Raw genomic sequence first — 13239 nt, 5'->3', positions numbered from 1 at the left:
ACAGGGGTGAGGAGAGATCCCCCTTTAGCTCAGCTGGCTGACACAGCTGGCGGTGATGTCGGAGGCCCGGTTCAAGTCCCCAGCTGATTACTGTATTCCACTTTCTTTGTAAACACATTTTATTTTAAATTTTACGCATGATGAACCATGATCTTGACATGCAGGTGTGGAATACTGGTGTGTATTTTTTCTTTAAAATACCAATACTATCCATATACAGTTTACATAATAAGTTTATGTTCCTAAATTAATATTGTTTATGAGCATGTGAAAGGCATGGTGAATCGGAGATTCTCAAAACTTACTTTGTATGATTGGAAACGAATACATGATCAGATCAATGAAATGCTACAGTGTTACTTTTTGTCAGTAAAAAAATAAAGTATTTTCGTTTACAAAGACGGTTACTAAGATAGTGGACCATGGTAATACTTAGAGCTTACAGCCTGTCCAAGGTCATTCATTATTAATACTATTAGTAATTTATTTGGTAAAGACTTTGATGCATAAAATATTTCTGCATATTTAAAATATTTATGATAAAGATTGTAGGTTGTGTACTTTTGTCCAACTTAGCAATCTTGCTTTTATAAAATATACCGACTTTTTAATGTTTAATGATGAACATGCTGTATTACACAGTTTAAAATTATTAAAAGTCTAAAGAGTATACAACTTAAATTCTTAATTGGAAAAAGAGTGTCCTTCAGTAGTGACCTGGATTTGAAACCATGCGTTTTCTGGTGATAGCTCAAATGCTGTACGTGAGAGGTTAAGCTTTATTAGCTCTACCTGGTGGTGATTCCAGATACTATTAATTAAATTCAAGGTGCTTTATTAGCATGACCGATGGGTACAATCAGTGTTGCCAAAGCAAATAAAATAATAAAATTAACATGGAACAAAACAAAAAATAGACGTAAAATAAAATCTATAGACATATTACAGACATTTACAACAAAGACATATGATAAAATATTGACATATACTGTAGGCGGCTGGAGCTTTATTGGGAGACAGACTCACTGTTCCTCAGGCTGTGACAGGAGATCACATACTGGGCTGCCAGATCAACTGAGTTCCCTCCTCCCTCTCCCAGTAGGATTGGGACCCGTTGTGAATTTGTACCTGTTTCCCTGAGGTCTGGCTTTCTTCTGGAAAACCATAACTCTGGTCTATTATCTATTATTACTATTACTATTACTATTATTACTATTACTATTATCTTACTGTGGTATTATACAGTATGACGTGACATTACGCACCCACTGCGTTTTACAGCAGCATACACTGCTCATTTTGAATGGCTGCATCTGTACTGTATATTAGATTTTATTATTAGAGAATGATTTTGTTTACAGAATTTAATCATGAAAAATGTACTAGACATAGTGACTTTAAAATCTTCATATTTAAAAGGCCAGATAAAAAAAAAAAAATTGAAGTTTGAGTAGTCATTTGAATTAATTTGTCAAGTACTATAACTTGTCTTAAGGTGAGATGCATTAGTAACCAGGAGATGTAAGCACTGCCAGGAAGTTGACCTGTGGGATTCACGGGAATTTGAATTCCTAAGATAAAGCTAAAGCATCAGTGACTATTGGGAATGTGTATAGAAGATGGAGAGAGAAAATAAAAGCCCAACCCAGTTTCACTCCCCCCTTCTGGGAGGGGACAAAACACCAGCAAGGTATGAAACACTCCCTCCAGTGCTGCATCAGAAAAGTTCAGCTGAAATAAGTGCTGTGAACCACAAGTGCAACTATGTTGTTTTTGTGTATTTCTTACAACTTTTTCTAACAACTCTGATGATTTCCCCTGCTTTTTCAGTGCTCCAACATTGAAATAAGCGCTCAGGGCTAAATTCTGTAATACTGAAATGCTCTTCACCCCTCTGTCTTTTTCACTGTTTTCTTCAAAGCTATGGCTCACCAGTTTTCTCTGCCATTCCTGACAGTCTCTCTCCACTGGGAGCCTTCACATATCCAGACAGCTTCTTTCCAACCCACCCCTTCATTTCTAACATTATTATTAGCTCATCATCCCTCATTAAGACTCACTCCCTCCAAGCTTTCTTGAAGACTCAGGAGGCATCTCTGTAAACCTGCACTTGGATCTTGGCTTTCATTCGCCATGGCCCTGAGATCTTAGGGACCACCATTAATAGATTTGTGGCGTATAATGAGTGTGTTAATGTAGCCAGGAGTCACAGGGTTGAGGCACCAGCAGTCAAAGGGCAGCTTTGCAGAATATAAGGTATAATATAATATAAGAATATAAGGAATATTAGATGCTAATGTGTTATAGTTACACTGAGGAAGTGGGTACTTTGACATAGTGATGCAGCGAGGAGCTGTAAGAACCTCCTGAAACCAGCTTAGAGGTTCATACAGAAAGACAGCTTGTGTTTAAATTGAGTGTAAGGTAATTTATGCTTCTAAAGTCATGGTCAGCATTTATTATTGTACTGTGCTGTAAACTTTTTCTGTGCCTAGTCACATTATTTTATAGCGTTTTTATTGCGTTATTAAATCCGGTGGCGCTGTGTGTTAGTTTCCTGATTCCCATGTCACATGGTCTGTGATTGAATCCCATGGAACTATGACTTTATTTTTTAACAAACATTTCTTTGAAAAAATTAAACATTTCCCTTGGTCAGAGATTAAATAAAACGTCACTCGTACCAAACAAATTTATATTTCTAAATATCACAAAATACGTTCATTGTCTTCCAATCGAGTCAAGTTGACATTGGAACCCTGCCAATCTGATCATGTTTTCCTATAACAATAATAAAAAAACTTTATTTGATATATCACCATTAAAGGTGGCATCTCAAAGCAATACAGTAGATGTAAAAACAGATAAAAGGACCACAGATTACAAAGTAAATGCATATAAGAAAGACAAGCAGTAAGAGGTGCTACCAAAATTACAAAATGAAGCAGATACAGACACTAAGTCTTCTGAAAAGAAAGGTTCTGAGGTTAGATTTAAACTGGCCCTGGTGTGTGTGTGTTTGTGTCTGTCTGTCCTGTGATGGGCTGGCGCTATGTCCAGGGTGTATTCTGCCTTGTGTCCGTCGCTTACTGGGATAGGCTCCAAATCCTCTGTACTGGATAAAGAGATTAGAAATGGATGGAAGTAAAGGCACTGTGTGGATGTAACTATACACAGTGTTAGAAACCCACTATGAAATGGCAGCATCTGACTTTCCTCATTACAAATCTCTTATTAGAATTTAAATTTCTCTGTAACTCCAGGTCAGAACAGAGAAAATGTAACTGCCTTAAGGAGTTTACGATTATGAAAAATAGAAGGATAAGCATGATACGTATGTCTTCTGTCATTTTCTAAGTCATGTTACTGAGCACCAAATCTTATTGAGAATATGAATCCAAGTAACAGTTTATTCCATGCTGAAAATGTTTGTACCAGACTTTTTTGAGGCCTGTTTAATTGTGTCTGAAGTCTGATGTTGTAAATTTTATTGTTAAAAAGATCCATGAAAATGTCACTACTAAAGTTAGCTGGTACTGTTGGTATTGTAAGTGGCAAGTAGAGCTCATATTTTAGATTTTGTGTAGTTGCTAGCGTTGAACTGTGTGTGGGATGCACATGAATTGAAGGAATGGGCAAACATAGCTGATGCGGATCCACAGAGCCAGCATATTAAGATGTTTATAATTAGAAGTAATTTGTTTAAATAACTAGGTATGGAAACTGATGTGCAAGAGAGGTGGAAAGGCTGTTTCCTTAAGCTAGCACTATAAAATATTTTATTCTCAGTGAGATGCTGCCATTTCATAGTGGGTTTCTAACACTGTGTATAGTTCCATCCACACAGTGCCTTTACTTCCATTTCTAATCTCTTTATCCAGTACAGAGGATTTGGAGCCTATCCCAGTAAGCAACGGACACAAGGCAGAATACACCCTGGACATAGCGGCAGTCCATCACAGGACAGACAGACACAAACACACACACACCAGGGCCAGTTTTCCCATAAACCGATTAACTTACCAGTATGTTTTGGAGTGTGAGAGGGAGTCATATCACACATATGGAGAAAAACCATGTAACCCAGAGAGAACATGTAAACCCCACACACACAGGATGGCAGGAATTGAACCTAGGACCCCAGTGCTGCAAGATAGCAATGCTAACCACTTCGCCACCATAATAAATGGATGGATATCTTAGTTATCTTTCTAGTTCACAGGTTTGCACGCATAATTTAATTTTGAAAGCCACTGAGACATCAGGTACTACTGTTGTATTTATGAAAAAGAAACAAAACAAAAAACATACTAACAACTGTGCCATCCTACTCCTTAGTTAATACATTTTATTCATAAACAGTTAACATTGTAAGCAAAATGTTTTGAATTATATTTAACCCTATTTTTTCTTTAGTTTTGTATTTAACTCATTATATGATATTCAGACTTAATGTATATTTGAACAATGAAAATATATTTTTACAAGATTTTACATTAAGCCCTTAAAATTAATATGGTTAATAATAGTAAACTGTAACATGCTGTAACAAGATCGGTTAAATTCCTAAGAAAATGCTTTCAGAGAAAATGTTTCAGGTGTGAAGAATATAGATCTCCAATGCAATTTCAACCAAAATTGTTCCCACACACCCTGCCCCCACTACCATTAGAATATACACAAAGCACTGAAATCTTTCGAGCTAATGATCAGGTGACCCGAGAGAGAGCGAGAGAAACACCAAGGGGTGCGGAACCAGGGAACTATTTACATGGAAAACGGGCGATCTCCCCAGACTGTCCGCCCGTTTCACTGTTACCTGGATACCTCTTTATTTAGAACTCACTAACACTGATTTTTAGTTTAGAAGGATTCAAGTAGGGTTTTAGATGAAAGGCAGCGACCTTAATCAAGCCCAAATCATAATTGAACCCATTCAGAGCCTACATTACATTTTAGCTTTTCATTCTGAGCAGAAGACCCTCACACCTGAAGAAGGGGGAGGTGTCTTTCGCTGGAAATCTCGCCTGCTTCTACTTTACGAGTACAACCTACTCTCTGCTGGAGTGCTGGCTGTGACGAATTAAACCGGTTTCAAAGGTTTCAATCACAGACCATGTGACATGGGAGTCAGGAAACTAACACACAGCGCCACCGGATTAGATAACGCTATAAAAACGCTATAAAATAATGTGACTAGGCACAGAACAAGTTTACAGCACAGTACAATAATAAATGCTGACCATGACTTTAGAAGCATAAATTGCCTTACACTCAATTTCAACACAAGCTGTCTTTAGCCCTCTAAGCTGGTTCATACAGAAATGTAGAGATCCAGGCTCAGAACACACAGCTTCATTAGCGAATACATATGCAGGACAACTAGAGAAGACGTTTTACAGAGGATGGATTTTTAGAAACATCCCATCAGTGACATCACTGAAGTCAACTCCTAGGTACTGTAACTGTCGTGTGGGTAGTTTCACAAGAATCAGACAAAGGTTTAAGCATCGCTTGTTCTAGATAAAACTGCAAAAAAAAAACAACAACCCATAATGTACTTCTTTGTGGCTCTGTTTGCCCAAATCATATATTCACAACGTGAAATCTAGAAAATAATATTACGTAACCAAAATACGCAATATGGAAACATAACCTGTGTAATTGTTGATAGATGATGTACTCGTAACATTTTTTCAAGACGAACTACAACATTTAAAAAATGACTTGTATGTACTTGATATCTCTAATCAATGCACCGGTCCCAGCACAAAACGAAACTAAAACTCATACCGTTTCGCGCTTCTTATTAGTTGCTCAAAAGTAATTTGACCATATGAAATGCATAATATAAACCTAGAAACATATACGTGAGCAGTACTTAAGCACTGTAGTATCGGTGTTAAGACATACCTCTCAAATACTGTAAATCAAGTTAAAAATATCTCAAGACTGATTCTGGTCATAATGAAACCATGTTTTATGTATGTTTTCTTTAAAGTACCGAGACCAGCCATATACTGTATGTTTATGTTCCAAAATTAATATCGTTTTTGGCCTTCACACGCGTTGCAGTATGCTCCTATTCTTTTTATGCTCAGGCACTAAGATTTCCCTTCAGTGGTAAAATTCCATATAAATATTCAATACTTAAACGGGCACAGTTAAGACATTAAATATACATATACATACTGTATACTGTACAGTTTTCATACGGTAATATGTTTATGTTCCTAAATCAATCTCTTTTATGAGCATGTGAAAGGCATGGTGAATCGATCCTCAAAAATTACTGTACTTTGCATGATTGGAAACAAATGCGTGATTGCGAAATGCTGTGGTGTTACTTTTACAAAGACGGTCAATGAAAAAAAGAATGTTGACCAGGGCAATACTTTGAGTTTACACTTACAGCTTGTCCAAGGTCATTCATTATTAATACTATTAGTAATATCTTCGTTAAAGACTGATGGCCACAGCTCAAACATGAGAGGTTGAGCTTTATTAGCTCCACCTTGCGGAAATTCTGGATACTATTATTTTGCTTGTCGTATTATAGGAGAATTTACGGTAACTCGCGGTGTTTACCGGTAGACTGCGTACAGCGTACCGCAAAATAATGCGGTATCGCCCGCGCATTTTGAATGGCTGCATCTGTGTCTTTTCTTACTATAAAATGCTCTGAGAAGCCATTTATGGAGGTGTTATATAAAGCTTTATTATTATTGTTAATAATAATAATACATATTATTAAAATCAAAGACTAAATAATAATACATATTATTATTATTATTATTATTATTTAGTCTTTGATTTTCCTAGCTGTTATGTGCTTTTATGTACTTACAGTATGTGATTTATGACAATTAGGACATTTACTTGTTCTAGGAATTCCTTGTATTTTGGAATCCTCACACTAAAAATGTTACCATTTCACTTTTGCGCATCCATAGTGTAGGGAGATTAAGTTCAGAGTAGAATCAGTTTTTATTTGGATGCAGGTTTTTCTGTTTTAGTTTAGGTGTTGCATAGTGTTTCAGATTTCAGGGATAGAATTCTGAAATTCTATGTCTGAAGGACATTCTAAAACATTAAGAACATGTAAAGGTTTATTCCATGCTGAAAAGAGAAGAAAAGAAACACAACGTTTCAGCTATGGAGCCTTCTGCAGGTGTAGATTCTAAAACATACAGATGCAGCCATTCAAAGTCTGCGGTACAAAACCGTACTGCGGGCAACACACTGCATCATACCGTGTCATAACACGCATTACCGCGGTACGTGATTGGCTGGCCAAAATGACCGGTAGGGGGCACTCGTGGTGCGTTGGTTAGACGTGGAAAGATTTAATTATTTAATGTCTTTACTGTGCATGTTTTAATCCGCATAGTATTGAATATTTATATGGAATTTTACAACTAAAGGGAAATTTTGGTAGCTGAGCATAAAAAGAAGAGGTGCATAACACATCTGAAGGTCATAAACGATATTAAGTTAGGAACATAAACATATTACTGTATGTAATATATGGCTGGTCTTGGTAGTTTAAAGAAAAAATACACACCAGTCTTCCATTTCTCCCTAAACATTTTAAGCATCAAAGTTTTATAAAACGATCCCCAAATATGCGATTGCTGTGTAGAATGAATTTTAATTTTAAAAATTTATTTAACACGAACATTAAGATGTTTATGTTCCTCCACCTGAGAATAAAGTCCCTTGTTGCTACACAACACAGAAACACAGCCACAAGTAACTAGCAAAGAGAGGACATTAGCTAGCCAATATGATAAAGGAATAAATGACTTTTTTTGTTTATTTCTTTATCACATTTATTAATTATTTATTATATCCATCGATTGTACAAGCACTGAAAAACTGTCCAATCCCTAGTTTGTCAGGCATTTTTTTTACTATAACAGACATAAAACTCCCTTGCTTTTAACAGAGCGTTTAATAATTTCTAAGAATAAAAATGATTTACTTAAACTATGCAACACTTATCATTCAACGAGAGTTCAAAATATCACAAAGATCCTCAAGAGCAAACAAAGACAGCAGAAAAGGATACGTGTATCCTATGCTAAGACGTAGTCTTTAAAATGTCTTTATCACATAGTAAAAAGTTAAAATTCTGGGGTGTGCATATACCAGAGAATATGGTACTGCTTCAGAATGGTGTCAGCCAATCACCATTCTGAAGCCATTAATTTTTTTCCTTCTGATTGGGGAAAAGAAGACCTGCTGATCTGTTCAACATACCAGGAAGACAACAGGATATGATTTTTTCTATTTGAAATGTGTATTTCAAACGTTTAATTAAAAAGTAAAGACCTTACAGTATGCACAGATTTCTAAGCTGATCAGGAGGAAAAAAATCACCAGTTTTTCATGCACAAAAAGTGGTTATTAACTATCGAAACCTATTTTTATCGCTTTTAAAGTTATGCAATTTCTACGTTGAGCAGGAACACATCATTACATCCCATTTTTTATTATTTTTATGAAAAAATTTGATTGCCCAGCCTAATTGGGTGTTTATAATATTGTGGCATTATTATATAGGATGGACACAGTGACTCAGGTACTCGTTGAATGAAAAATGGTGCTTTATCTAAGATATAATGATGTGTTCTTGCTTAGACATTGCACTTTAAAAGCATGGGTGATTTTCTTCCTCCTTTTTAAGACTAACTCCTTCTTGGCTATCCCAAGAAAAATAAATCTAAACGGAGACAAAGCTACGCTGAAAGTTTATTAAGATACTTAGAAGACAAAGATAACACTTTACGTTGCATTTGTCAGATTGTAAATCAATAAAGACATTTAATTAAACACGCGTTTGCGATTTAAATCAAAATGGGGCTGTAGTGGCGAGGCTTATTAATAAGAAAGAATTAAGTGTTCTGAGCCTTCCCAAATGAGGCCCCATTTCTAGGTCACGTTGACTTGAGTTGTTTTACCGCAGCGTACCCCAGTTGTTTTGAATGGCTGCATCTGTTTAATGTAACATGTAATATTATGTGTTGTATAGCTATTGTTAATAAATATTTGTTTTGTCCACATTTTGATTTATTACTTGTGATGTAAAAGGTAGCCATCACTTAAGGGAGTGTTTCAAGCAGACCCATTATAAAAGACACACCCATTGAGAAGCTAATTATAATATAGTCTGTGGGCAATTCTTTTGCTTATACTTGTTTTTTAACTCCCCTGAGTATAGTACTCAAAGACATGAGGACAAATAATTTATTTCTTCAAATCTGGACTGCTTTGTTTTATGAAAATCGATGTTTTGGGAAAATAATAATAATACAAACAAAAGAGCTTATGGATAGAGTTGAGAAAACTGTTGGAAAGTAAAGAATTAGAAAAGATAAAGTTACTATACAACAATTAGGTGTTGGTAAATTCATATTCTAAACTAAGGCAGAGGCAGTAAGTTGCAGTAAACTCTTATCAAGATAAAGATTAGGAGGTGAACAGACTAGAGAAATATGGTGTGTTTATTTTATTTACAGTATGTTATGAATAGGAGGGAAATGGGCTGATTCGTGAAGATTTGTCAATGCATAGAGTGGTGTGACACAGCATAGGAGCTGATCCATTAGATGTGCATTAGTAGAATGCATATTAGCTTCCTCAGGTCTTAACGCCCCAGGTCCTGACTTCCAAATCTTCATAACATCTGATTCTCCCAGGTCTAATTTCCCAGTTCTGATTTTTGGTTTTCCCTTTTTATTATCCTCACACAAAAACATTCCAAAGTCTTATCTGCCAGGCTTCTGGTCAGCAAATTTGAATCTGAGATTTGCATATCTCTCCTTCAGGAATTTAGGAGAACCATGACAAAATGTCCTTTATTTGTCTAAAACATATGTTTGTGATATTTGGATTTCTGAACTTCCCTTGTTTTGCCAATTCATTTAAAATGAAACAAGCATTCTAAAGCTTAAAACTGAAAGTCAGAAATCAATAATGTAGGTATTGTATGACAAGTTTTCTCTCATGTAATGATCTAATAAGGAATGTGAGAATGTTATCACGTTATCAAAATTGTAATCATAATTGTATAATTACAAGAGAATTTGATATGTCATACTTACAAGATAATCGGCTATCTCATAACTACAAGATAGTACATTCTTGCATACGGTATGTGATCGTCATTATGAATCACTATGAGTGAACCCCAGTGGAAATTAAATCCATATATATTTTGCAGTATTATACATTATCAGGAACACTAAACCCACAGTTCCAGAAAAGCTATCAGTAGCAGTTTGTAGAGTTTGTTATTCCACAATGCAAAAGGTTGTTCATACACTCAAATGATCATGGCTGTCTTGTCATTAAAAGATCATCTGCTATCTTGTAATCACAAATAATTTACTATCTTGTAAATAACTTAATTTGTTTTCCTTGATTGCACCAATGTGCTTCTGTACAGAATAGTGGACTTATACAGTCTGATCAGTTGTGTCAATGTACTGTATTACTTGTCTGTATTTGGACTAACTGTCATGTCTGTGAAGTGTTTTATTACTTTTTATGTCCACGAGCAGTGCTGGCAACTTCATTTTCCCCAAGTTCCATGCATATTAAAAGGTAGATATAGTCTTGCAACTTATCAGTGCTGAAGCTAGCCAAGGAATTACTGTCCTGCTTTTTCAGCTGGCAGGGAAGTATCTAGTCTTCACTTAGAGAAACATCCACAGCTATGACTCATCAGATCATTTCCTTCAACTGTAATCCTTAGCAAATTAGAAGCTTCGCCCCTCGACGAAACATCTAATACAATATCAACAAGCTGTAATGCCACCTACAGTTCATTCAGCGGTTAATTCCTTACATCTGTAGTCTGTTAAAAATGTTTCTCACATAGAAAACCTGTTTTTCAGCATGCCTGACATGGACAGCATTACACACTAGTACTGGCCTTTGTCATGTGTCTAAAATTATATCTAATGCTTGCGTATATTTCCTGACCCAACTCTATATGCTGTAACAGTAGACTGGTATAAGTATGTTAACTTTCTTTTAATGCTTACTATAGAAGTAGTTCCTTATGAGTGTGAAAAAGCGGGCACCTCAGCTTTACTGCAATGAAAGCTTTGTTTTCATTTACTTGAAGTTGGACATGCAAGTTGAGGTCCAGAAAATAAAATTCCATTATTAATCTGTGTTTCAGTGCTCCTACAGGAAGGCAATGACACCTGTAATGGACTAGTGTGGTTCAAGATCCAGAATATATGGTACACAGTATGTGCAGAGAATTGGTCTGGGGAAGTCTCTCAATCTGTGTGTCAGTACCTGGGCTTTAGGTAAGGTACCCCCATATTGTTTAATCATTATAAAAATGGACAAGTACAATTCTAAACATCAAATATCTATTTTCAAATCATAAATTATTTTCCTGATTGTTAACATTGTCTGTGTAGTAGGTGAAATTTAATATGTATGGAATTTTTTTCTTTTATTTTCCATGTATCTTGGATATCTTAAATATTATGATTCTATTTTATGCAATATAGAAGAGGAAAGTGTGAATCATTTGTTAACATGTTTGTACTCAACTTCCTCACTTGTGGTCCTGGTAGTCACAACATTACATATCACACTGCAGTAAAGATACACTATGGGTACACAGTTATACACTTATCCACATATTGACACTCTCTCATCTGTGCTGAGCTAATTCACCAAATCTTTACCTCTAAATTAGATTGGATAAATTTCTTCCAGGCACATTTCTAAAAGATGCAATTGTTAAAACTGTTTTAGAAAACAAAATTAATTAATATTAGTTGTTTTAAATTTAATTTTGTTCTTCTTCCTGTGACTATTATAAAGTAGACAATAGATTTTCTTTAAGATTATTTATATTTCCAATAACTTTGGGGCATGTCCAAACTGGGTCTGCCTTATCCCCTGGCAACAGCAACATACCCACAAGTTCCCATCCAGTCACTCAAACTAAATCAGGACGCTGTTCGATTAAGCCAACCCTTTTCCAATCAGCCTTCTGATCTAGATCTCAATGTCACTAATTAGAAGCCCTATTTAGTTTCTTGGAACTACCATATAATTGCTCCATCATTAGAGCCTTAATCTCTGTGCGAACTTCCGCATCTCTCTAAATGAAAGTTTTTCTTTTGCTTCTGTGCTTGCCTGTGCTGCAGTTTTTAATTTTTTCATTATTAGTCTGGATCATTTTTTTCTACTCTCCCTTTTTTGTTTCCTATTTTTCTTCCTTGTCCTTCGTATTTTATGTTTTCCTTTTTTTTTGCTTTTGTGATCCTTTCTTTCTGGTTTGGTTCACAAGCTTCTCCCCTTTATTTTTTACCTGTTTTTAACGAACTGACCAGTTTCCATCCTGCATCATTTCTTAATGATTCTCCTGATCCTGACACCTAGCACTGTTTCCTTATCATCTTTATCTGCATACTGAAAACTGCACCTGGGCTTCGACCAACCATCACGCTGCTGCACATAACACCAACTGCAGCATAACATTAAGTAGTCTTTTGCTAAAAAATGCTTAGAAAAGGGAAAACTGAAAGCAATAATGAAGTTAAAGGAATAATTGCTTTTTGCACTTTAATTAATATAATGTATTTATTACCTTTCAGAGGAGGCGATTACAAAACTGTTTCCATTACTAACAGAAATGATTCCTTCATAACTCTGAGCAAGACAGTAAATGGCAGTTTAGAGCTTATACCCAGGTAAAGTATCAATACAAATACAAAATAATCTGATGTTCTTATTATAGTAATGCAGCTCATAATAAAGGATTAGGTACTGGTGGAGTCAAAGTGCTGCAGCTGCTGGAATTGACAGATCTGGGTACAAGTGATGTCACAGCGGTGCAGATCATGATATTCAAATGATTACTGTAAATACACTGTAAGGTACAAGGTACTGTAAATACTGCACTCATCCACCTATATTACTTTAGTTCTCATTAAGACCTAAAAGTTGGCCTTAGTAAAAGTAAAATTCTAAGTAGGGTCCAGTCAGTCTGGACCAATAGCACTAATAAATGGGAGGAAACATGTGCCAGTTTTTAGCCCAACTGATTAGAACAGAGAACAAAATGGAAATGGAACCAAGATGGACGACAAGAAACCTTAACATATTAATAGACATGAGAGACATGAGAACACAGGCCAACGAAACAGAGCAAGTAAAACTTAGGTATCTGGATATTTAATTATCCCAAAGTCCTAAAGCTAG

At 35.6% G+C, this 13239-nt stretch overlaps 1 protein-coding gene across 1 annotated transcript in view; it reads left to right on the top strand.

The window, feature by feature from the left end:
- Positions 1 to 12931, top strand: part of LOC107076776 (transmembrane serine protease 15) — a 135582-nt gene extending 122651 nt beyond the window's left edge. Inside the window, exons 9-10 of the mRNA XM_015342102.2 lie at positions 11192 to 11324; positions 12633 to 12931. Of these exons, the coding sequence (XP_015197588.2) occupies positions 11192 to 11324; positions 12633 to 12732 (233 nt within the window). The 3' untranslated portion in view covers positions 12733 to 12931. The remainder of the gene's footprint in view (positions 1 to 11191; positions 11325 to 12632) is intronic.
- The last annotated feature ends 308 nt before the right edge of the window (positions 12932 to 13239 follow it).

Source organism: Lepisosteus oculatus, chromosome 5 (genome assembly GCF_040954835.1).
Source record: "Lepisosteus oculatus isolate fLepOcu1 chromosome 5, fLepOcu1.hap2, whole genome shotgun sequence".
Taxonomy (NCBI): domain Eukaryota; kingdom Metazoa; phylum Chordata; class Actinopteri; order Semionotiformes; family Lepisosteidae; genus Lepisosteus; species Lepisosteus oculatus.
This window is presented reverse-complemented; position numbering and strand designations above follow the sequence as displayed.